Source organism: Staurois parvus, unplaced genomic scaffold (assembly GCF_062004578.1).
Source record: "Staurois parvus isolate SC_StPar_1 unplaced genomic scaffold, SC_StPar_1.0 ptg000009l, whole genome shotgun sequence".
Lineage (NCBI taxonomy): Eukaryota > Metazoa > Chordata > Amphibia > Anura > Ranidae > Staurois > Staurois parvus.
In genome coordinates, this window is record NW_028317805.1 from 2275658 (window position 1) to 2303083 (window position 27426).

Sequence of the window (27426 nt, forward strand, 5' to 3'; positions counted from 1 at the left end):
TCAAAAGAGAACTAGTTTTGTAAGCTTTCTTGGAAAAAATGGCAGTTAACACTTTTGCACTGTGTAAAAAAAACTGTATAACATCTTTTTGTGTCTGTTGCAAAGGTGAGGGTTTGAGGAAATGGAGAGGGGTTTATAGTGTATGAAAACCTAAAGCAGAATTAAAGGCAAAACTGGTTTTTCGTTCCGGAAAGAGTAAGGGAGGGTTATAACCCTTGTCAGGTTTTTTTTTGCCATCTCTGCTCCACTGGGGAGATTTCCCTTCACTTCCTGTCTCATAGCCAAAATAGGAAGGGAGGCGAATCCCTGGTTGTCACCAGATCACCGGAGTCCCAATTGGAAGATTTCCCCTCTATTACTGTTCTGGGAACAACCCACAATTTCGAAGTTTCTTTTACTTTTGATGCGAACAACAAACAGGACGAATAGAGAGGGTGAATCTTACTAGCAGGGACACAAACAGCAATAAAAACCTACAGGTGTTCTACTCCTCTTAGATTGTAAGCTCTAACGAGCAGAACCCTGTTTCCTCTTGTACCAAATTGTATTTTAACTGTAATGTCTACCTTCATTTTGTTATGTGCTGCGCACACTGTCGGTGCTATATAAATCCTGTATAATAATAATTCATCTCCTCTCTATTCAGCCCTTAAGGCTAGGTTCACACCTATGCAGTTTGCGTTTGACCCATTTCTGCATTGTGTTTTTGCTGAGCTTTGCTTTTTTAGGCGTATCTAGGCAGATTTAAAATGCAAAATGCATCAAAAACGTGACAAAAATGCATCAAAAACACACTACATGCTTTTCTGCAGCATTTCCATTGAAGTCTATAGAACCAAAAATGTACCTTTTGGCATTAAAAAAAAGTCCCTGACCCTTTCCAAAAACGCACCGGTTGAAAACGCGGAGATGTGAACATGTCCCATAGGAAATCATGTTAAATGGACTGTATTGTGTTTGTACAAAATGCTGCGGAAAACGCTTAGGTGTGAACCTAGGGTAAAGTGGTTGTAAACCTAAAAAAAACAAATTAATCTAATCCTACAGTTGAATAGATTTTAACTTTACTAAGCATTTGAGCTTAGTTTGGTATCTTGAAGGAATCCCTTTCTCCAGAAATCCCCCCTGCTCTTCTGAATAGAATAAATCCGACACAAGCAGAAAATGGTGTCACCACTCCTCTTCTCCTGTGAGTGTCAGGCTATGATGAAGATGAGACCAGCATGAGCCTCCATGTAATACACTGCAAAGGGGTGGGGGAGAGGGTGTCCTCTCCCTTCTGGTCTCTTACCTTTATAAGATGGAGAACTCAGCACCAGTGATTTATGACATAGATCGGCATAACTTCAGTAATGCTGTAGTTATCTAGGCAAGTCTGGTGACAGCTGATTATTGTCCTGCTCTATTCACAGCACCTAGCTTATGAATTACTGTGTACAGAGTTTTACATGAGAATGTTTCCTGGTCCACATTGACACTTTAGGCTGCAAGATTCCCTGGATTTTAAACATTAACCCCTTTCTACCAGCTTTCTCCTAATTAGCACAGATCCTGTGCTGTAAGCAGAACTGACAGTCACTGGCACCTATGTATTCCCCAGAATCCACTCAGGAGACACGCTCACAGGCATAGAAATGTGAGATAGCTGTGGACGTTCTGGAGCTGAGGCTGGAGGGTGTGTATAACTGAGGGATTGTGTGACATCACATCTCTGCCTACTATTCTCAGGTCCTAAGCCACGCCCACAGACCAGCAGTTTTTGGAGGGCTGATAGAAGCTAAGGGAGCATTTTTCTAAGGTACACTCACAGCTGAATGTATGTTTAATTAAAATGTGTTCATTTATGGCAAAAAATATTTTTTTTTTATATTTGGGTTTACAACCATTTGAATAGTACAAAAAAAAAAAAAAGTTTTGCCTTTAGCTATATTTTGAGAGGTTCAGCCTTTACCTTTAAAAGCTTTTGCCTTTATTATGCTCTGCCCACTACTCCAAACTCAGGCTGTTAAACTGAGAAAATGCTATTCAAATACGGAGTTTCTGAAAATTTGCGTTTACACAGGGTTAAGCTTGCCTTCCCATGCTGCCATTTTCAGCATGCAGGCACTAAATGATAAATTGTGTGAGGTAGCGTGAAATACTGCATGATCCACATCTCTGGATAAACTGTGGTTTTCTCTAGGCTTTAGTAGCAGCTTATTTTATTCCTTGGGCTTTTAGTAAAAACCGTAAACAGGTAGCATAAGGTTAACGTTAACTGCTTCCTGCCCGTCATATATATATATATATATATATATATATATATATATATATACATATACATATATATACACACACACACACAATTGTGTTTAAAATAATAGCAGTCAGACATCACTAACCTGATTAATCACTGTTTTTGGTAGAAATGATATTTCTACATGGCAAATAATTTACTAGCAGGTGTAGTAGAGTAATAGAAATCCAACAGACCCAACAGTCATGACATGCATGCTGCTGATTCTGTGTAATTGAATCACTAATTGAAAGGGGCATGTTCAAAATAATAGCAGTGTGGAGTTCTATTAGTGAGGTCATTCATTCTCTGAAAAACAGGTGGCAATTATTGCCCTTATTTAACCACTTGCCTACCAGGCACTTATACCCCCTTATTTACCAGGCCAATTTTCAGCTTTCAGCGCTGCCGCACTTTGATTGACAATTGCGCGGTCATGCAACATTGTACCCATATGAAAGTTTGATCATTCTTTTCTCACAAATAGAGCTTTCTTTTGGTGGTATTTAATCGCCACTGGGCGCTTTACTTTTTGCACTATAAATAAAAAAATGCAAAAAATTTGAAAAAAAAAAAAAAAAGTTTCTTTGTTTCTATTATAAAATTTTTCAAACAGGTATTTTTTCTCCTTCACTGATGTGCGTTGATGAGGCAGCACTGATGGGCACTGATAGGCGGCACTGATGGGCACTGATAGGCAGCACTAAAGGGCACTGATAGGCAGCACTAATGAGGTGGCACGGATAGGCGGCACTGATAGACAGCACTAATGAGGTGTCACGGATAGGCGGCACTAATATGCAGCACTGATAGGCGGCACTGATGATGGGTACTGATAGACGGCACTGACTGGCATCACTGCTCGGCACTGACTGGCGGCACTGACTGGCACAACCCCTGGGCACTGACTGGTGGCACTGACTGGCAGCACTGCTGGGCTGCACTGGTGGGTGGCACTGGTGGGCGGCACTGGTGGGTGGGCACAGGTGGGTGGCACTGGTGGACACAGGTGGGTGGGTACAGGTGGGTGGCACTGCTGGGCACAGGTAGGTGGCACTTCTGGGCACAGGTGTGTGACACTGCAGAGTGGCACAGGTGGGTGCACTGCTGGGCACAGGTGGGTGATCTGCTGGGCACAGGTGGGCAGAGCTAGTGGGCGCACTGCTGGGCACAGGTGGGCGGAACTTGCGGGTGGCACTGCTGGGCACCGATCAGGGCACTGATCATCAGTGCCCTGATGATCGGTGCCGATCCCCGCTGACAACTGCCGGTTCTCGGCAGTACTTTCCTCACGATCTGACAGCGTGAGGAAAGTGCAGCCGAGAACCGGCACTTGCATTTCCCTGTGATCAGCGTGTCATTGGACACCGCTGATCACGTGGTAAAAGGCCGCTGTGATTGGCCTTTTACCACATCACGTGATCAGCTGTGTCCGTAGGACACAGCGATCACGGAGATCGCCGGGTGCGCGCCCCCTGGGGCGCGCAGGAGAGCGCGTTCTGGGAGGACGTCATATGACGTCCACTCAGAACTGGCCGGCCGCAGTGAAGCCGTCATTCGGCTATCTGCGGTCGGCTACTAGTTAAGGAAGGAAGGCAGCAAATGTACATGCTGGTTACAGTGCATTTCTCTCTGAAATTCTGAGGAAACTGGGTCGTTCCAGACATTGTTCAGAAGAACAGCGTACCTTGATTAAAAAGTTGGAGAGGGGAAAACATATAAAGAAGTGCAGAAAATGATAGGCTGCTCAGCTAAAATGATCGCAAATGCTTTAAAATGGCAACCAAAACCTAAAAGACGTGGAAGAAAGCGAAAAACTACCATTCGAATGGATAGAAGAATAGCCAAAATGGCAAGGACTCAGCCAACAATCAGCTCCAGGAAGATCAATGAAGGTCTAAAGTTACCTGTGAGTACTGTTACAATTAGAAGACGCCTATGTGAAGCCAAGCTATCTGCAAGAAGCCCCCGCAAAGTCCCACTGTTGAAAAAAAGACATGTGCTGAAGAGGTTACAATTTGCCAAAGAGCACACTGACTGGCCTAAAGAGAAATGGTGCAACATTTTGTGGACTGATGAAAGTAAGATTGTTCTTTTTGGGTCTAGTGGCCAGAGACAGTTTGTCAGACGACCCCCAAACACTGAATTCAAGCCACAGTACACTGTGAAGACAGTGAAGCATGGTTGCGCAAGCATCATGATATGGGGATGTTTCTCATACTCTGGTGTTGGGCCTATTTATCGCATACCAGGGATCATGGATCAGTTTGAATACATCAGAATACTTGAAGTATCTTAATCTTTTTGGATCTTAACCCAATAGAAAACTTGTGGTGTGACATAAAAAATGCAGTTTCTGAGGCAAAACCAAGAAATAGAGAAGAACTGTGGAATGTAGTCCAATCATCCTGGGCTGGAATACCTGATCACAGGTGCCAGAAGTTGGTTGACTCCATGCAACACAGATGTACAGCAGTTCTCAGAAACAGTGCTTATACAACTAAATATTAAAGTGATGCAAAGGAAAGCAAAATCTTCAAACATTTTTCAGTTTATATAGTGAATGTTTGAGTTTGTAAAGAAGAATACAAACACTGCTATTTTTTTGAACAGTCTAATATTCACTTTTCTTCAATTTTCTTAGAGGAACAACACAAATTTGATATAGTTTTCTTCATGTTTTGATTTGGAATTGAATGTGTAGTGTTCCCAATGCATTTGTGTGTATGGAAATAAAAGCTATTAGAAGGATTTTGAGCTTTATTCACTTTTTTTCAACACACTGCTATTATTTTGAACACAACTGTATATGTATATATATACAGTTGTGTTCAAAATAATAGCAGTGTGTTGAAAAAAAGTGAATAAAGCTCAAAATCCTTGTGATAGCTTTATTTCCATACAAACAACTTTTTCCATTCTTCAAGAACAGCCTCTTTTAAAGCCTGGATGCTGGATGAAGAGTGATGCTCAACTTGTCTCTTCATAATTCCCCATAGGTGTTCAATTGGGTTCAGATCATGAGACATACTTGGCCACTGAATCACTTTCACCCTGTTCTTCAGAAATGTAACAGTGGTCTTAGATGTGTGTTTTGGATCATTGTCATGTTGGAAACGTGCATGAAGACCAAGGGCATGGAGGGATGGTAGCATCTTCTATTTCCATATAGAGCAGTACATCTGTGAATTCATGGCACCATCAATGAAATGCAGCTCCCTGACACCAGCAGCACTCATGCAGCCCCACAAAAGGACACTGCCACCACCATGTTTCACTGCAGGCTCCATGCATTCTTTGTACTCCTCACCTTTGCGACGCCATACAGTTTTGAAGCCATCAGTCCCAAAAACATTTATCTTGGTCTCATCACTCCAGAGTACAGAGTCCTAGTAGTTTTCTTTTTCAGCATGAGCCCCGGCAAATTCTAGGTGGGCTTTTTTGTGCATGGGCTTTAGGAGAGGCTTCCTTCGAGGACGACACCCATGCATGGCATTCCTCTATAGTTTATGCTGTATTGCGTCACAGGAAACAATCACCCCAGTTTGGCTTTCTACTTCTTTAGTTAACTGCAGTGAACTTACATGGTGATTTTCTTCAACCCTTCTCATCAGCAGATGTTCCTGTCGAGGTGTTAACTTCCGTGGATGGCCTGGATGTCTGTGAGGTGGTTGCAGCTCCATCTTTGGTAAATTTTTGTATCACTTTTGCTACAGTATTCTGATTGACAAGTAAAGCTTTGCCAATCTTCCTGTAGCCTTCACCTCTCGTGTAAAGAAATAATTTTCTTTATCAGGCCTTGACATTTCGCCTCCATGTGGTGCCATTGCTGACAGCATGAAATGGGAAGGGGTTTTCTTTGTTAAATAATGCCCTTTTAGAATCAACTGGACACCTGTTTATTGAATAATTAGACTCACCTGTAGTTGAATTCTTGATCATTAGGATTTTGTTATCTAAAATTTAACTTTGCTGCAAAGACTTTCATTGGGGTGTATTCATTTGTGCAACATGGTCTTGATTGACTTTGTTAGGAGAAATACTTTTTTGTGTGTGCAAATTAACAAATCTTGTTTGCAATCAATGGCTTGCATTTGTGAGAGTATTTTGTAGTATAGTGTCCCAATGAAAATGTTGATTCTGAAAGGAAAGTAAAGGTTTTCTGACAAACCTGTTGGGGTGTACTCATTTATGCTGAGCACTACACACACAATCTCACAGGAGTGAGTACACCCCTTTTTTCATGTGACAACACTGAAGAAATAACACTTTGCTACAATGTAAAGTAGTGAGCGTACAGCTTGTGCAAAATTGTAAATTTGATGTCCCCTCAAAAATAACTCAACACACAGCCATTAATGTCTAAACCACTGGCAACAAAAGAAAGCACACCCCTAAGTGAAAATGTACAAATTGGACTCAGTTAGCCATTTTCCCTCCCTGGTCTCATGTGACTCATTAGTGTTACAAGGAATCAGGTGTGAATGAGGAGCAGGTGTGTTAATTTGGTGTTAATCACTCTCACACTCTAATACTGGTCACTGGAAATTCAACATGGCACCTCATGGCAAAGAACTCTCTGAGGATCTGAAAAAAATAATTTTTGCTCGACATAAAGATGGCCTAGGCTATAAGAAGATTGCCAAGACCCTGAAACTGAGCTGCAGCACGGTGGCCAAGACCATACAGCGGTTTAACAGGACAGGTTCCACTCAGAACAGGTCACACCATGGAAGTTGAGTGCACGTGCTCAGCGTTATATCCAGAGGTTGCCTTTGGGAAATAGAAGTATGAGTGCTGCCAGCATTGCTGCAGAGGTTGAAAGGGTGGGGGGAGGGGGGGGGGGGTCAGTCTGTCAGTGCTCAGACCATATGCCGCACACTGCATCAAATTGGTCTGCATTGCTATCATCCCAGAAGGAAGCCTCTTCTAAAGATGATGCACTAGAAAGCCCGCAAACAGTTTGCTGAAGACAAGCAGACCAAGGACATGGATTACTGGAACTCTCATGAGACTAAAATAAACTTATTTGGTTCAGATGGTGTCAAGCGTGTGTGGCGGCAACCAGGTGAGGAGTACAAGACAAGTGTGTCTTGCCTAAAGTCCATCATGGTGGTGGGAGTGTCATGGTCTGGGGCTGCATGAGAGCTCCCGGCACTGGGGAGCTACAGTAAATTGAGGGAACCATGAATGCCAACATGTACTGTAACATACTGAAGCAGAGCATGATCCCCTCGGAGACTGGGCCGCAGGGCAGTATTCCGACATGCCAACGACCCCAAACACACCTCCAAGACAACCACTGGCTTGCTAAAGAAGCTGAGGGTAAAGGTGATGGACTAGACAAGCATGCATCCAGAACTAAACCCTATTGAGCATCTGTGGGGCATCCTCAACCGGAAGGTGGAGGAGCGTTAGGTCTCTAACATCCACGAGCTCCGTGAAGTCGTCATGGAGGAGTGGAAGAGGACTCCAGTGGCAACCTGTGAAGCTCTGGTGAACTCCATGCCCAAGAGGGTTAAGGCAGTGCTGGAAAATAATGGTGGCCACACAAAATATTGACACTTTGGGCCCAATTTGGACATTTTTATTTAGGGGTGTACTCACTTTTGTTGCCAGTGGTTTAGACATTAATGGCTGTGTGTTGAGTTATTTTGAGGGGACAGCAAATTTACACTGTTATACAAGCTGTACACTCACTACTTTACATTGTAGCATATTTACAAAAATGTGAGGTGTGGACTATTCACTTCTGTGTGATACTAATATATATATATATATATATATATATATATATATATATATATATATATATATATATATATAGACACATACACACACACATATATACACATATATATATACATACACACACGCACACACATATACACACACACACAGCCTTGAAAAAGTATTCACACCCCTTGAAATTGTACTTTATTGGGATTTTATGTGATAGACCAACACAAAGTGGTACGTAATTGTGAAGTGGAAGGAAAATAATAAATGGTTTTCAAAATTTTTGACAAATATCTGAAAAGTGTGGCATGCATTTGTATTCAGCCCCCCTGAGTCAATACTTTGTATTACCACCTTTTTGCTGCAATTACAGTTGCAAGTCTTTTTGGGGATGTCTCTACCAGCTTTGCACATCTAGAGAGATACATTTTTGCCCATTCTTCTTTGCAAAATAGCTCAAGCTCTGTCAGACTGGATGGAGAGCATCTGTGAACAGCAATTTTCAAGTCTTGCCACAGATTCTCAATTGGATTTAGGTCTGGACTTTTACTGGGCCATTCTAACACATGAATATGCTTTGATCTAAACCATTCCGTTGTAGCTCTGGCTGTATGTTTACAGTCCTTGTCCTGCAGGAAGGTGAACCTCCGCCCCAGTCTTTTGCAGACACTTTGAAGGTTTTCTTCTAAGATTTCCCTGTATTTGACTCCATCCATCTTCCCATCAACTCTGACCAGCTTCCCTGTCCCTGCTGAAGAAAAGCATCCCCACAACATGATGCTGCCACCACCATGCTTCATGGTGGGGATGTTGTGTTCAGTGTGATGTGCAGTGTTAGTTTTCCGCCACACATAGCGTTTTGCTTTTAGGCCAAAAAGTTCCATTTTAGTCTCATCTGACCAGAGCACCTTCTTCCACATGTTTGCTGTGTCCCCCACATGGCTTCTCGCAAACTGCAAACGGGAATTCTTATGACTTGCTTTCAACAATGGTTTTCTTCTTGCCACACTTCTATAAAGGCCAGATTTGTGTAGTACACAACTAATAGTTGTCCTGTGGACAGATTCTTCTACCCGAGCTGTGGATCTCTGCAGCTCCTCCAGTGTTACCATGGGCCTCTTGGCTGCTTCTCGGACTAATGCTCTCCTTGCCTGACCTGTCAGTTTAGATGGACGGCCATGTCTTGGTAGGTTTGTATTTGTGCCATACTCTTTCCATTTTCGGATGATGGATTGAACAGTGTTCCCCGAGATGTTCAGAGCTTGGAATTTTTTTCTAATAACCTAACCCAGCTTTAAACATCTCCACAACTTTATCCCTGATCTGGTGTGTCCCTTGGCCTTCATGATGGTGTTTGTTCACAAATGTTCCCTAACAAACCTCTGAGGGCTTCACAGAACAGCTGTATTTATACTGAGATCAAAATACACACAGGTGGACTCTATTTACTAATTAGGTGACTTCTAAAGGCAATTGGCTTCACTAGATTTTATTTAGGGTTATCAGAGTAAAGGGGGCTGAATACAAATGCATGCCTCACTTTTCAGATATGTACTTATAAAAAATTTTGAAAACCATTTATCATCTTCCTTCCACTTTGCAATTATGTGCCACTTTGTGTTGGTCTATCACATAAAATCCCAATAAAATAAATTTACGTTTTTGGTAGTAACATGACAAAATGTGGATATTAGGGGTATGATTACTTTTTCAAGGATATATATATATATATATATATATATATATATACATACAGTGGGGATCGAAAGTTTGGGCACCCCAGCTAAAAATTTGTATTAATGTGCATAAAGAAGCCAAGGAAAGATGGAAAAATCTCCAAAAGGCATCAAATTACAGATTAGACATTCTTATAATATGTCAACAAAAGTTAGATTTTATTTCCATCATTTACACTTTCAAAATAACAGAAAACAAAAAAATGGCGTCTGCAAAAGTTTGGGCACCCTGCAGAGTTAATATCTTGTACTGCCCCCTTTGGCAAGTATCACAGCTTGTAAACGCTTTTTGTAGCCAGCCAAGAGTCTTTCAATTCTTGTTTGAAGTATCTTTGCCCATTCTTCCTTACAAAAGTCTTCCAGTTCTTTGAGATTTCTGGGCTGTCTGTCACACACTGCTCATTTTAAGGTCTATCCATAGATTTTCAATTATGTTGAGGTCAGGAGATTGTGAAGGCCATGGCAAAACCTTCAGTTTACGCCTTGATGTAATCCCCCGTGGATTTCGAGGTGTGTTTAGGATCATTATCCATTTGTAGAAGCCATCCTCTCTTTAACTTCAGCTTTTTCACAGATGGCATCAAGTTACCATCCAAAATTTGCTGAAATTGTATTGAATCCATTTCCCCCCCCTCTTGCCACCTTTACTGGGCTCTCCTGTCCAACTGGGGAACACTGTACTGATGCGGCCGGTAGAATCTGATTCCCTAGAGTGAGAGGAACTTCCATTGTTCTTCCTCCTCTATGTCTGAAGCTGGAAGCGAAGAGGATTTCATAGCTTCCGGTTTGATTATAAGCTGTTACTAGCTTGTAAAGCATTGCATTAAGCTGATCTCGGTTTGATCAGATGCTTTGGGGGCAAAGAAGAGAGTCACCATAAAGATGACTTGCCATAGTCCATGCTATCACAAGGGATGTTCATTTCTTGTGACAGCAATAAAGTTGAATTAAAAAAATTTAAAGGTATAGTGTCACAAAAAATGTTAATAAAAAATTAAAAAAAAAAAAAAAAAAGGTAAAATGATGATTGCATCACACATGAGGTATTGTCACAAATGCCCAAGACTTCCAGTGACACTGGTAGCCTGTAAAGTACTCTTTTTTTTTTTTAATCCAAACAACTTTTTTTGCCAAGGTAATAAAAATAAATGGAACAGTACTTACAGAATCTACAATGACATTACTGCATCAACAGGATTATACATGAATAGAACAATGTGGATACGCAGATCCCGTAATGGACAGAATAACAGAAATAGTAATCACTCAAAAGAGAGACCGCAAGGATCCAAGGCCTTCTAGACAATACCTTACTTTTTCTGTAAAGGCTTTTAAAGTGCTTGTAAAGTGTTGCCTATGGAGATTTTAAAGGTAGCCATCTTTTATATTTTACAAAATAATTGGTATTATATTGTGCTTGTGTGCACTAAATTTCATTAAAACTGATTTTTTCCCCGAAGATTTGGGTTTGATAAACCGATGACGTGCGACATAAAAAAAAAATTGCAACAACCACCATTTTATTCTCCAGGGTTTCTGCTTTAAATAAAAAATTATATATATATACCAAAACATATTCAAGCTATAGTTAGTTAATGGATCAGGTTTAATTTTAGAGTATGTACAGTGAGGAACAGAAGTATTTGAACACCCTGCGATTTTGCAAGTTCTCCCACTTAGAAATCATGAAGGGGTCTGAAATTCACATTGTAGGTGCATTCCCACTCTGAGAGACATAAATTCTTTAAAAACCATACAATGTGATTTCCTGAAATTTTTTTTTTAAATTATTTGTCTTGCACTGCTGAACATAATTATTTGATTACCTAAGAAACAGCAAGAATTCTGGCTCTCAAAGACCTGTTACTGTGCCTTTAAAAAGTCCACCTCTACTCCACTCATTAATCTAACTTAGTAGCACCTGTCTGAGCTCTTTAAAGACACCTGTCCACCCCGCTGTCAGTCAGACACCAACTACTACCATGGGCAAGACCAAAGAGCTGTCAAAAGACACCAGAGACAAAATTGTGGACCTCCACAAGGCTGGAAAGGGCTACGGGGCAACTGCTAAGCAGCTTAGTGAAAATAGATCAACTATTGGAGCAATTGTTAGAAAATGGAAGAGGCTAAAGACGACGGTCAGTCTCCCTTGGACTGGGGCTCCATGCAAGATCTCACCTCGTGGGGTATCAATGATAAGAAAGGTGAGGAATCAGCCCAGAACTACAAGGGAGGAGCTGGTCAATGGCATGAAGAGAGCTGGGACCACAGTTTCAAAGGTCACTGTCGGTAGAACACTACGCCGTCATGGTTTCAAATCATGCATTGCACGGAAGGTTCCCCTGCTCAAGTCATCACATGTCCAGGCCTGTCTGAAGTTTGCCAATGACCATCTGGATGATCCAGAGGAGGCATGGGAGAAAGTCATGTGGTCAGATGAGACCAAAGTAGAACATTTTGGTCTAAACTTCACTCGTCGTGTTTGGAGGAAAGAGAAGGATGAGTTGTACCTCAAGAACACCATCTCTACTGTGAAGCATGCGGGTGGTAACATCATGCTTTGGGGGTGCTTTTCTGTGAAGGGGTCAGGACAACTGCACTGTAAGGAGAGGATGAACGGGGCCATTTATTGTGAGATTTTGAGCAACCACCTCCTTCCCTCAGAGCATTGAAGATGGGTCGTGGCTGGGTCTTCCAACATGACAATGACCCGAAGCACACAGCCAGGATAACCAAGGAGTGGCTCCGTAAGAAGCATATCAAGGTTCTGGAGTGGCCTAGCCAGTCTCCAGACCTAAATCCAATAGAACATCTTTGGAGGGAGCTGAAACTCTGTGTTGCTCAGCCACAGCCCCGAAACCTGACAGAGCTAGAGGAGATCTGTGTGGAGGAGTGGGCCAAAATCCCTGTTGCAGTGTGTGCAAACCTGGTCAAGAACTACAGGAAACTTTGACCTCTGTAATTGCAAAAAAAGGCTTCTGTACCAAATATGAACACTGATTTTCTCAGGTGTTTGAATACTTATGTTCAGCAATGCAAGACAAATAAATTCTTTAAAAATCATACAATGTGATTTCCAGAATTTTTTTTTTTTTAAATTATGTCTCTCAGGGTGGGAATGCACCTACAATGTGAATTTCAGACCCCCCCATGATTTCTAAGTGGGAGAACTTGCAAAATCGCAGGGTGTTCAAATACTTCTGTTCCTCACTGTACATCCAAATTGGAAGAAGGGTTTAGGAATTACAGCTCTTAAGAATAGCCATCCCCCCTTTTTCAAGGGACCAAAAGTAATTGGACAAAATTAATATAATCATAAATAAAATGTTCATTTTTAATATTTTGTTGAGAATCCTTTACTGGCAATGACTGCCTAAAGTCTGGAACCCATGGACATTACCAAAGACTGGGTTTCCTCCTTTCTGATGCTTTGCCAGCTGTCCGTTATTATCTAACTGCAGCTGTCTTCAGTTCTTTGTTTGTGGGTCTGTCTTTAGTTTTGCCTTCAGCAAGTGAAATGCATGCTCAATGGGGTTGAGATCAGGTAATTGACTTGGCCATTGCAGAATATTCTACTTCTTTTCCTTCAAAAGCTACTGGGTTGCTTTTGCAATGTATTTTGTATCATTGTCCATGTGTACTGTGAAGAACGGTGCAATCAATTTTGCTGTCTGGGCTGACAGTATATCTCTAAACACTGCAGAATGCATCCGGCTGCTTCTGTCTTCTGTCACATCAACAATAAACACCAATGTCCCAGTACAACTGGAAGCCATGCATGCCCATGCCATCACACTGCCTCCACCATGTTTTAAAGATGACGTTAAGTGCTTTGGATCATGAGCTGTTCCAAGCCTTCTCCACACTTTTTTCTTCCCTTCATTCTGGTAAAGATTAATCTTAGTTTCATCCGTCCAAAGAATGCTTTTCCAGAACTGGTCTGGCTTTTTTTTAGATGGTTTTTGGCAAAGTCTAATCTGGCTTTTCTATTCTTCAGGCTTATGAATGGTTTGCACCTTGTGGTGAACCCTCTGTATTTGCTCTCGTGAAGTCTTTTCTTGATTGTAGACTTTGACAATGATACGCCCATCTCCTGGAGAGTGTCCTTCACGTGTCTGGATGTTGTGAATGGGTTTTTCTTTACCTTAGAGCGGATCCTGCGATCATCCACCACTGTTGTCTTCTGTGGACGTCCATGCCTTTTTATGTTGCTGAGCTCACCAGTGTGTTCTTCTTTCCTCGGATTGTACCAAACTGTTGATTTGGCCACTCCTAATGTTGTTGCGATCTCTCTGATGGATTTCTTTCATTTTTGAAGCCTTACAATGACCTGTTAAACTTGAATGGACAGCTTCTATGAATGCATGATGTAGGTTCACAGCAATAGATTCCAAATGCAAATACAACACTTAGAATCCTCCTCATACCTTTTACCTGCTTAATTGATGAAGAAATAACGGAGTAGCCCACACCTGGCCATAAACAGCTTTTGATTCAATTGTCCAATTACTTTTGGTCCCTTGAAAAAGGGGGGTGACTACTCTTAAGAGCTGTAATTCCTAACCCCTTCCTCCAATTTGGATGTACATACCCTCAAATTAAACCTGAGCGTGTGCACTTTCAGCCCATATCCATTATATAACTATAGCTTGAATATGTTTTGGTAAGTACCTGAAAAAATCTAAAATTGTGCCTGTGTCCAAATATATCTGGACCTAGCTGTACATACACACACGAAAAATAATTTTCTTTTTATTCTTCAAGAAAAGGCTACTCATCGACTGTATGCAGGCAGAGACACCCTAAAACTGGCACATCATTGAGCAACTGTCAGATTAGTTTGAAACAGTTAAAACAGTGTTTTATCAGCACATGTAAGGGGTAGCCGTTGGGCTGCCCCATATGAACCGTATAAACTTTGTATTTATAAATAACTCTCAGATTTTTGTATGGCTATTTTTAGCTATTGCATTGCATTTAGATTACGCCCTAGCAGGATAAGACACTAACAAAGAGAACATATCTATTTACTATAAAAATTACTTTGTGTTACAGTTATCACTCTGTATAATTCTTTAATATTGCAGCAGCGTTTATCAGTAAAATGGCACTTTGCAATTTGCTATTAAAATGTGCTGCACTATCTGACAACACAGATCTGAACAAAGCCATCAGTCTGCTCCTGCTGAACATGACAAGCAAACTAAGCTCCTAATTGCCCCCTGACAGTTCTTCAATTGACCCTTTGAAGAGTCTTGCAAGCAATGTTGTTTAATGTACAGTACAGAGAGGTGTCAGCATAAATAAAGATGGCTTGGCTGTCTTGGACAGATAATTAGTAAATACAACTCAGTGTTAACCCAGTAAGAGTCTTCAGCGTTTGTAAACATAAATAAAAAACTTTGTGGATGCATCTAGTCAATGCCATATTTCATACTCAAAGATTTTCAAAATCAATATGTTTACTAATGTCAAATTAATGTCCAATAAAATGTCTAAATTGTGAGTTCATGTATTAGGGTTTGTGTATTATTCTCCTTTTTGTTTTGATATAAATTTGTTCAGGATGGGGATTCTGTGTCCTGTTCCATGCATTACACCCCGGTCACATTGGGTGCAACTTGGCATGCGATTTGCATGCCAGGCGACTTGCAAATCATATGCCAAGTCGCACCCTATTGTCCGCTATAAGAGCGGTCAAATCGGTGCGGTTCCAACTTGGCATGCACTACTTTTGTTGCGATTTGCATAGACATCTGTGTCAGATGTCTTGCAAATTGCAATTGAAATCAGCAGGTCACCCGATTTTAAAATCATGCGACTTATAGATTTCAAAATTGACTTTGATGTGAACAGGAGCTTACAATGCAAGTAAAACACATGTGCAGTAAACTATACTAGTGTACAGCAGGGGTGCCTAATCTTTTGAAGAGCGAGAGCCACTTAAAGCAATTCTAAAGGTTCATTTTTTTTTTGGGAAAATAACAAACAGGCTATAGTTACCTGCTGTGTGCAGTGGTTTTGCATAGAGCAGTCTGGATCCTCCTCTTCTCAGGTCCCCCACAGGCTCTCCTGGCCCCTCCCTCCCTCCTGTCGGGGTGCCCCAACAGCAAGCAGCTTGCTATGGGGGCACCTGCTGCTCCGTGTGTCCATTCACACACTGAGCTGTGGCCTGTCCACCCCCCTACTCATTTGCTGACTGGCTGTGATTGACAGCAGCGGGAGCCATTGGCTCCCGCTTGCTGTCTCAGCCAATGAGGTGGCAGAGACCTGGGACAGCTGAGGCTGTCGTTCACATCGCTGCATCGCGATGAGGCTCAGGTAAGTATTGAGGGGGCTGGGGGGCACTGCTGCACACACAAGGTTTTTTTTACCATCATGCATAGAATACATGAAGGTAAAAAACCTTGAGTCTTTTACAACCACTAAGTTTTTTGGTACTTTTTCGGGCCACAATGAAATTAAGTGGCTCAGAATTTTTCCTCCTACAGCCACTGAAAGGCGGTGGGTGGGAGAAGAGGAGAAACCGTCTTTCAGCGGTTTCACGAGGAAATAGAATCAGTTTATGCATATGCAGCCTCTTCTGTCCAAGAGTAAAACAGAATGTGACGGATGACGCACAGGCCCCCTGGAGCATGGCGCGGGGTCACCATTATGACCCCTGACGCTACACCAGTAGTTGTGGTATGGGTGGTAAAACATGCCAAATATGGGGTTTTACCGCCTTATATAAATGTGCCCTTACTGTCATGAGCCCCCTATAAGGCTGCTTTCACAATGATGCACTGTGGTTTACCTGCACCACGGGTGCAGAGCTGTGCATCTTTGGCTTTCCTGCAGGTTAGCTCTGCTTTGCCATAGACTTATATTATATCTTATGGGTGTGGTGCACTTTGTGAAAGCGCACCAAACCCGAATGGATATAATAGAAGTGTGCTTCCCTAGTTTGAGGTCAAAGGCCACACTGGAGGGCTCCGAGGGCCAAACCAGAGGGCTCCGAGAGCCACACCAGAGGGCTCCGAGGACTACAGGTTGAGCACCCCTGGTGTACAACATGTGCTTACTTGAAAAGCACACAAATATGCATCATACAGGATTACAAAAAACTAAAATGAAAATAATGGTTTGGAACTCTCCATTCATTTTAGGTACAGTTTAACAACTTGCTACTTTAACTGGCAATTGTTCAGTCATGCAACACTGTACGCAAATGAAATTTATATCATTTTTCTCACACAAATAGAACTTTCTTTTGGTGGTATTTATCACCACTGTTTTTATACTATATAAACATTTTGAAAAAAAAAACCAATAATGTAAAATATATCCAATAAAAAATTCAAAACATTTCTTCATAATTTTAGGTCAAACTGTATTCTGCTACAAGTCTTTGGTAAAAAAAAAAAAAAAAAAAAAATCCCATTCGGTGTATGTTAATTGGTTTGTGCTCAGACTGCAGTGTCTTCAATCTATGGCATACATACTGGAATTTATGCAGATATACATGCTATACTTGTAAATGTGGTGATCAGCAACTTAGTGTGACGGATAGTGTGATGGACAATCTGGTGCTGACACTGACTTTGACAATGCTAATGTCACTAATACAGTGATCAGTAACTGTATGCTGTATTAATTACATTGGCTGGGAAGGGAATGACATCAACGGACAATCAAGGGGTTAACTGTGTGCCCAACGAGTGTAATGTGTGCCGCTTTTACTCAGAGAGCTGGCTGTCTTTTCTCCCGGCTTTTCAGGGAGAAGAAAAAGCAGATCACTGTTCTGTTTACACAAGAGTTTTGTGTATTTGTAAACTGTGATTGGACACAGCCGAACAGGTTTCTGCTGAAACCATTGGCTGAAACCTGGTGATAAACTCCTGCTGTGTCCAATCACAGCAGGATTCAGCAGGGGGTGCGCGCACGTGCAGCGAATAACCTGGAAGCAGGCAGTGACGTACGTGTATGTTGCCTAGCCTGCAGCTGCCGCCTGTTCGCAGTAGATGTACTGTGAGTGGGTGGCAAGTGGCTAAGGTGTGGGCAGGTCCCAGCACACTAAGCCTCAAGAACTTGTCTAAGAAAAGGAGATCTCTGTTGCCTTAAAGGCAATGAATGGCAACACTTACAGTTCTCTTACTTCAAGTTACTCACTGCCAGGGCCAAGAGGATGCTTAGACAGAAGATATGCTAAACGAATCTTTAGCTTCTTGGAAACCCACGGAACAATATGGTATTTTGAATATGGGAGACTGTGGATTGCTATGCTGAAGTAGCTACTCTTTGGTCAGCAGGTTAATTCTTTTTATAGCCATGTAACGGACCTAAAAAATCCACTATACCAGTTTTTTCCAAATTCTGATCAGGTGTATACTATCATTACAGATTTACTGAGAAGAAACACCTCCATGCACAGATAAACAGACTTCAAAGAAACCTTGACGTGTTTCACACAAAGTGCTTAACCGCAGGTTTTAAATCAGTGTTTCTCAAGCAAACATTTACAACACTACATCAGATGTACCAGCTGGAAGTGCATGGTCACGATCTATCGTTCAGAAGGAATCACTGTTCTGCAATCAAACTTTGCCTTCTCCTAAATGGCTTTGAAGACCCCTCTGTGGCTGGTGATTAAGTCACTATGCTCTCTCTAGGGTCCTCTAATGGCAGCAGAGAGAACTCACTCTCCAGTACACTTGCCCTCAACACGCATCCTGAGCCTTATCCTTCTAGATGCCACCTATAAGGAGAAGTAGCTCCAGGACATTTCCTGCTTTATATTAGGAAATAAAAAGTTAAGATATGTGCATGGTGAACTTTTTCCCATTTTACTGTTCAAGGGAGAAGCATTTAAGAGAGAAACACGATTATATCCTTCTGATATCCATACAATGTACAATCAGGCTGTAACATGACCTTTAGGTACATAATGAACTATATAATGCAAAGGCGCACCACTGCCCCCCACCCCTCCTTTTCACTGGATACAAAACCAAAAGAACAGTCAGGTATATAAAGGTTTAAAAACAAAGGGCATTGCACAAGAACTGTACAATCAGATTGTAATGTTTATGTCCAGCTTGATTTGTACCTTCGCAAGAACTGGGGGTGTGGGCATTTGTCCTCTTCCCAATTATGTCACCCTTCGAAGTCCGCATTCACTACACTTTACTGCAAACTTCTAAACAATATTACATTACAACCCATCAGTACATCTGATATTACAGAAAAAACAACCAATATAGCAAATATCAATAAGACTGTATTTACCTTTGGCCCTTCTGGGGAAAAAAAAAAAAAGCAATCTTCATCAAGCATGCATCATCTCATTTCTGTTGCGCTGCATATGACTGCAAATTGCAAACTACAACCCTAAACCGTTTTATGATGAAAACAGCAATTCTGCTTCTAAAGAAAAAATGTGATCTATTATAGATTTTTTTTTTTATAACTGTAATAACTATTTTATGTATCAAAGATATCCATCTCCCAAATTACAGAAGGAAAAGAAATGAAACGAAATATATAAATAAAATAAAAAAATAAAAAAAGGCTCTCCACAGACAATGATAAAGTAGTTAGCGGATAATAAATATTTGTCAGGTCCTGTCACATCTGCACAAATTCTGCTATTAGTGAAGAGACGCTGCAGATAGAAATAAATAGAGGCCAGAAAATCAATGCATCTTCAGCTCAAGCAGTTGCTAAACACACAGAAAAACATCTTTATCCAACAAGCAGTGCGCTGCGAATATTCCCAAGTCTTGCCTCGCTGCAGCGGAGGAAAATTTAATCTTCCCAAATACTCATCAGGGCACTCCATCCTGCAGAGCTGACAGCCCCACTTATAATTAATTATACAATTTCGATGGGAATATCGACTAAAGCTAGCCATATATCATAGCAAAAGTCAATAGCCATGGACACATTCAATCATGTCCCAGCCAATGATTACTACTCTTAAAATACAATAATTATTTTCAGGAGCCAGCTTGAATTAAATTTCTGTCAGGCTGGTACAAGACCAGTGCTTGATGAAGGATGCAATGGATTTTTTTGGGGTTGAATTTGGCCCGGGAACATTCATCCTTTAAGATAGGTAGTTTGTTTTTTAGCGATCATGGTGCTGCGTATTTAACTAGACCATGAAGATTGGATTATCTCCTCTGGCTCATTATATCATTCATCTTTCTCTGGCTTCTGAGGCTATACAAGAAGGTTCTGTGCTGCTATCAGACAAGCAGCAGAGATACAGGCTTCTAGCTGTAAAACATTCTGTCTAAAGGCATTTATGTTCCTTTTTATTGTTATTATTTTATTTTTTAAACATGAAAATACAGGCAGCCATAAATATAAGATAATTGTCAGACTGTGTGACAGTTCTCCCGTATGCGAGTAGTGGCAGGTGCCTTCAGCTTTCCATTCATGGGGATCTGGTGTTATGCTGGCTCCTGAAACTAGGAGTTGGATGCAGTAATATTTATTGTAGGGATTTTATCTCCAAATGCCTCTAACAGTAAAGTGGACCCTTATCTAATCCATAAAACCCTTAACATTTAGGGGTATATTAATAAAGCATTAAATCCAACTTTCATTAAAAGGTAAATCCTATGTGTTGTATGTTACAGTGATTGATTCATCACCAGTGAATGTTTGGTGAACGTCACATTCACTGCTTGGGGTTCCATGCACACTGGCTTAAAAAAACAAACAAAAAAAAAATGCTGCTCCTAGGAGGTGTTTAGCATTTTGCCTGTAGAAGCAACTACGTGTCCATGCACATTAGGTAGTCTAGAGGTGTTTTAAGCCCAGCATTTAGAGCCAGAAAAATAGCCCGTTTGCTTTGCATATTTGAGAGCGTTTTTCTGGTAGAAAAAAAACAAAAAAAAACACTAAATGCTCCTAAACGCTAGTACAAAAATTGCTCAAAATTAGCATTTTCTTCTGCCAAAAGCACTGGCGTTCAGTGTGCATGGAGCCTTACAGATGAATTCCAGGTATGGCATATTTTAACATTGGTCTAGCTTGGACCAATGTAACTGTATATACCATACTTGTCCAATGCTCTGGGAATCTGGAAATCACTAGAAAGAAAGCTGGAAAGTAGACAATGCTTTTCCAGTGATCTCCACTTGCTCCTGGGTCCAGAGGATGGCCTGATGCATTCTGCGCATAGAAGATTGGTCGCTCACCAAGGGTGCCGTTCAGAGAAAGCTTGGCATTTTCTGAATGAATGCAGAGTGTCCTATGATTGCATAAAGTGGAAAGGCGGAGCCAGTGACATCATGCCCTCCACCTTGTCCAATTAGAGAACACTTTGCATTTACTTTAAAAAATAGGAGTAAAAATATACCATACTTGAAAATCCTGTTTGAAAATACGCCCCTTAGTTTATCTAAAGAGACAGGAAGTTCTGGGAGAGAGTTGGGAAAAAGTAGAAAGGAGACATTTTTGGAAGTGGCAGCAGAGGAACTTTTACCATACTGGTGGGAATTTGGAGTCCGGTCTCTTAAAGGGCCAGTACCAAGGAAATAGCCACTAAGGTATAGCGGTGGATGAGCAAGCGATTAACCAACGACTATAGCGTTTATGACCTATATTTTATATAGGTCAAGGAAGAAGGTGAGTGCATGGTACACTCAATGGTGATGGGAAACACTTTTGCACACGTAGGATAAAGTGAATATTGAAACACTGTTTGTGGAGCATGGAGTGTTTTGTTTAATGTGAGTGCATATGTTTTGTTTCACAATGTTTAGGTTACTTTAAACGGTGTTGCACTACGGTATATATTTTGTTTTCTATGCACGGTTTGGAGCCATGATTGAGTGAAGACACATTTGGAGGGAGTACACTCGGATTTATTGCCACATGAAGGATTCATTCTTACAAATGCATTTGACCTATTATAATTTGTAGGTCGAACTTGAAGGTGAGCAGAGGGCAGGGAGTGTGTTTTGAACACAAGCACGTTTTTGGAAAGTGGTTGAATAACACATTTATTTGGACATTTTGAACTCGGGATCTGGACTATTATATAGTTTATTGTGGATTGATGTTTATGGTGTATTTGAGCCTTATTTAATTTATTTTTTGATGAGGAGTTAGCGCACTACATATTTTGGGTTAAAATGCTGTTGCTTTTTTGTTTAACGTCAGCACTAAAGACCTCATCCTCATCTCTAATCATACACCCTGGCCACTGACGTATGTGGAGACAAGTGATATGTGAGTGTCACAGAGAAAGCAGAGATGTATTTGATGTACAAGCTGTGACTGACAACTTGGCTTCACTTCATCTTTGCTGTGTGAGAAAAAAAGACTACAGCACATAAGCTACATAGGTCATACCTGGCAGTGGTTTATGCAAACAATGGCAAAAGACAGGGTAGCTTTACAGGATTTTTTTCGCCATCGGTGTTCCATTGCGGAGTTTTCCCTTCACGTCCTGTCAACTATCCAAAAAGGAAGTTAAAGGAAAATCCCTGTAAATTAAGGGATTTTCCTTGGGGACCCCAAGGGCACCAGAACTACTGTCTCCATTGAGAGATATCCCCATTATTACTTTTGTGGGGGCAATCCAAAATTTGGGATTTTCATTACTTTCAATGATAATGGTAAACAGGACAAATAAGAGAGTGAATCTCCCCAACGGGGATCAGAGAAAGCAATAAAAACTGACAAGTGTTCCAATTCCTCTCCGCTCTATCCAAAAAAAAAAAATAAATAAAGTTTTGACTGTTTATACTTTAACCTATCCATCTAAAAAAAATTTAGTTCTGTGGCTGTCATGCGGATCCACTATGTCCAATACTTTCTAACTCACTGATTTAGAATAAGTATATGGAGATCTGAATGATTGTACCAGCTAGTATTTTCTAAGGAGGGTATTACAGTAACCATGACCATATATTGAGGTTATTACAGGTCCACTTTGCAGAGACATCAAGGATCTAAGACCACCACCAATGGCTCTATTGTGTGCTCAAGGAGATCAGAGACTCACTTTCGGGTTTATTTATAGCCAGGAGGAGGCCAATGAACATGGGGTCTTCCTGTGCCATTCTGAGCACAAAAAAAGAGTGATACTGGCAACAGGACAGCACACTTATATAAAATTCCTAACCTACCCAAAAATAAATCCTGATAATGTCAAACCCTTTCTATCTTGCTCCCACAGAGAATCCTGTTTGCTCGACACTATGATGGGCTTCCTCAATGTCCAATATGATTGTGTGGAAAGAGTGAAGGGGCAAGCAATCTTCGATACTAGTGCAGGAGCTGTGCCCATCAAAATGATCCAGGATTTGGATGTAACAGGGGGGCTTAGAGGCTGATGCAGGCAGGTGCAGGACTTTATAAGAAATGTCAGTTAGAGGAAGTAATATTTTTTAATTGTCAGTGCATGCTTGTATGTGCATTTGAATTCTACACCTTGGTACAGTTCTATATTCCTTTTAAGACTTTTTTTTGTTTGCCAGGGATATCTAGTTCAAAGTACCGCTCTCCTTGCTGAAGGTTTTCCTTTATTTCACATAAAATAAATAATGCAGATAGAGGAGTGAGAATGCATGAACATGAAATAATCTGGAAAACAGAAATAGAGATCTACTGCATTGGTTTAAAGTAGGTGCAAACATGGCTGGGCGAGATATGGTAAAGTTAGAAGAGAACACTTCTCCCAGCAGCATTATGCATAAAGATAAGCTGAACAGAAGGCCTTTTAGCAACTTGGGAGTCTCTGATTTAGCAAGGTGGACTATTTTCTGCAGTGTTCTCTCTCCAGGCAAAACAAAAGGAAAAATACAATGTAATGTACACAGACATTTGCGGCTATCTGTGGTAACAGGAATGCCTCCTTTTTGGTACAAACAAAACACACCCATCCTCAACTCTTTATATGAGAAAGTGCTAGAACTACCATCAAATAATTGCTGCCTTAGCCCTGGTTGGCATAATTTTAGTTTTTGCACTGGTAACCAGACCATAGCAAATGTATTATGCTTATTCCACTAGAAAGAAAAGGTACTCCTGTCTGTGTACCTGTTGGACTGATTCTACTCAGATTCTACTGTTCAATTCATCCAACCAACCATTCTTTTACATGTGGTAGCCCTCAGTTGTGATTATATTGAATTGTATGTGAACCCAAAAATACTGAGATATTGGCACACTTTGACCTAAATATTGAGAGTTCTATAATCAGACTGTAATGCATGTGGGCATCATAGCGACCTACTCACATTAGTTGCAGTAACTAATGTGAGTCTCCCTGGTCTCCTCCTCCCACGCCCAGTTGCAGGACTTCTCTAGGACTTCCCCCATCCTCTGGAACTCCCTACCCCAATCCATCAGACTGTCACCTACCCTCCTCACCTTCAGGCGCACCCTGAAAACCTTCCTCTTCAGGGTAGCCTACCCCAACCTCACCTAACACCTGACCTCACCTAACAACTAACCTCCTCCACTCCTCCCACCACTCCACCCCCCCCCAGCCATTTCCTCCTGTACCACTTTCCCCTCCCTCCTAGATTGTAAGCTCGAAAGAGCAGGGCCCTCGAACCCCTCGTGTATTGTATTGTTACGGTCTTGTCTCATGTTCTGTCCCCCTTGCTACTGAGCAAACCCTTTGGCGCTATATAAATACTGTATAATAATAATAAATGTGTGATGCCTTTTATTCTGAATGGTAAACTAACACACTGTAACATCCTGCTTGTTGATTCATTGCTGTGCACCGACACGCGTGTGAGTTAATGCATTACAATGGTCCAGATAAATGTGTGGCGCCATCTTCTCTGCTGAAAAATAAAGGCTACAATATGGAATCTTTGGTATCCTATGGAGGAGTTGTCTCTGAATACCAAAGCAAAAAAAACTCTAAATGAGTATGTCATGTGACTCTGAAAGGTCACATGACCCCACTCTCCTCCTGGCATATATTTAAAAAAAAACACAATTTCCAATAGTTTTGTTTGTTGTGCTTTACTGAAAAAAACAATGATGGGCCAAAGATTGTAAATAAAATTTCCAACATGTGCAAAGATTACCAACTCAAAACTAGAAAGCGCTTGTTTCAGCATCTCTAAAAAATCTGACTGCCAGCAATGAATGGATACAGTCACAATTTTTGGAGCTTCAGGTTAGCCAAGAAAAGTAAACCACATTTCCCAAAACATGCTTAGGCCAGCATAAAAAGCAACAGCAACCATATATGTAGAATGTCTCTGTAACCTTTATGTTAATATAAAGGCCTTACTTTTATATTTTTTCTTCAAACATAACTTTACTATAATTTGGACTTACCGCAATCCCATTATTATCTCTAAAAACATCTTGATTGAAATAATCAAATAATTTCTTTTCTATTTGTAGCACTACCTGTAAAAAAGAAAAGAACGTGCATGTGAGGCCTTCTGAAGGTTTTGAAGAAATATTACTGATAGAACATGAACTTTATATACAGCACAGGTAAATGTAAAAACTAGGCGATCCAAGCAGTGGGAGCAGGTACCTGCCAAAACTAGGTAAACGTCTCTTAACCAAAAAAAAAAAACAATATATGCAGAAGAGGAGGGAGATGAATTGCTGGAATCTCCTGTAGCGACTGAAGTTCCGCCAAAAGTCACTGACCCGGAAAAAGCATGCAGCAAATGAAAGTTGCAAAAAAGTCAATATTTTACTTCAGGTCAGTTAACTAAGTATCATAGACAGAACAACAGGATAGCCAGGCAACTAGAATTCTCAGGAGGTGCCAGCAACAGTGGCATGTGGTCTACATATTGCTCTCATTACCAACTCCTTTAAACAGGGAGAGAGGAGAGAAACTAAGGGAGTGTGCCACACAGAGCCATTTGAAGATCTTTTTAGGGGAAAAAAAAAAAAAGATGAATGGAATGCCATCACACACCTATGTTTACATGAGGTACAATGGTGCTATTCAATCTTAACCCCTTCCCGCCGGCGCCTCCTGCCCTTTAAGAGTTTCAGACGCCGGGAGGTGGGGGGGTGGGGCGTGGTTTAGGGATCATATGACCTGATCACATGATGGGGAAAGGTCCTGATCGAAAGAGCAGACCGGGACCTTTCCGTGAGTATCGGACATGTATGCTGGGAGTGCGCAGGGCGCGCACTCTCAGCACATATGTTTTTTGTTACATGAATGCAAATGTGCGGCCGCTCGGCGCCTAGGCCCAGACGCCGGGAGGCCGCACATTTGTGTGTGGCCGGCGTAAAGGGGTTAAAAGGACAAGTTCACCTTTTCTGGCAGAATTTCACTTTTCATAATAAATAAAAGCTTTTCCAATGCCATTTCTGGCCCAGCCATCCCAATGTGCTTTTCTCTCACTTACCTCATCCACAGGACGTTTACATTTTTGTTGGTTTCTGTGAGATTTTGAATGGATTTTCAGATTGCATAATTTCCTGTAGATGGTCTCTCAGCATTCACTTCCTGTAGGCCATTTCCCAGAAGCTTTCACTTCCTTGGTGCATCACATTAGAGGGTGTGTTCACCACTCTGGACAACACCTCCCTCATTACAATACTACCTTCCTCCCATCAGCTACGTAGTACAAGAGTCTGATTTGATACCAATTGAATAGATTGTTCAGGTGTGTCCTCCTATTTCATAGTTCTGGTAAATCTAAAGAAAATTGTAGAGATTGTACAACCAGATTGCATAGTGTATGGCCATCTTTATACAAGTACATAGGAGGGAGTGGATGGAGACACTTAGTTGTCAGGCCCCATTCACATTTCCATGTAGTGAAGATTCACATTCCCCCATGCGTTTGTTTTGGACATTTTGAAGCGTTTTCACTTATCACGCATAGGGCTACCCTACATGCAACAACTGCCCCAGAAAAGCTCCAGAACTTTTTGGAGAGGAGCACGGTGCGTTACTGAAGTTTTTAGTGCGTTTACTGCACTTGGGGTGCCTTTAACATGTAATGACAACACAAACACAATGCACTGTTTGCAGTGTGTTTCTGAAATGGATGGCAAAGCGTGCACTTTCTGTGCAGATTGTCATGCGTTCGGAAACACACAGATGTAAATGGAGGTTCTTGGTTCTGTGTAAAGGTACCAATTTCAGTTTCAGGCCCCATTCACACCGAGAGTAGAGGGAGTGCATGTTTTTGGCTCATTTTTCCAGTGACACACATAGGGCAGCCCACTGATTTCAATGGGCTGAGCTTCACATTGCAAAGTAGCTCATGGGACATTCTGGCATTATACGAGTTGCACATCTTTTACTGTGCGTTTTACTGCATTTGTCAGCCATTTTTTCATGTGGCAAAATGTGTGCTTGTTTCTGTGTTTGGTGTGCCGTTAACAATTAATGACACTGAAAGCGCAACTAGTTACTATTAGGTGTATACATGTGGCCATACACTATACAAATCTGATTGTACAATCTCTGTGCAATTTCCTGTAGATTTACCAAAACTATATAATAGGAGGACACACCATCTTCCCAATCACTCCATATCCAATCAAGCAGGCCCTTGCATTACATCAGTGGTGTCCTGTGGGCTGCATGTGGCCGAGGCCCATCTGAAGGGACGCTGGGGTAGTCAAGCAAATGCATGTGGGGAGAGATCCTGGGGATGCTGTGAAAAAATAGTTGATTGGTGAAGGGTGTGTACTAATGAGGTCAGTGCAGGATGTGTGTGC

At 41.3% G+C, this 27426-nt stretch overlaps 1 protein-coding gene across 2 annotated transcripts in view; it reads right to left on the reverse strand.

The window, feature by feature from the left end:
* Nucleotides 1–27426, reverse strand: part of INPP5A (inositol polyphosphate-5-phosphatase A) — a 569268-nt gene that overhangs the window by 71390 nt on the left and 470452 nt on the right. For both annotated transcript variants that reach the window (XM_089669171.1, XM_089669173.1), the window contains exon 11: nt 25054–25128. In XM_089669171.1, the coding sequence (XP_089525297.1) occupies nt 25054–25128 (75 nt within the window). The remainder of the gene's footprint in view (nt 1–25053; nt 25129–27426) is intronic.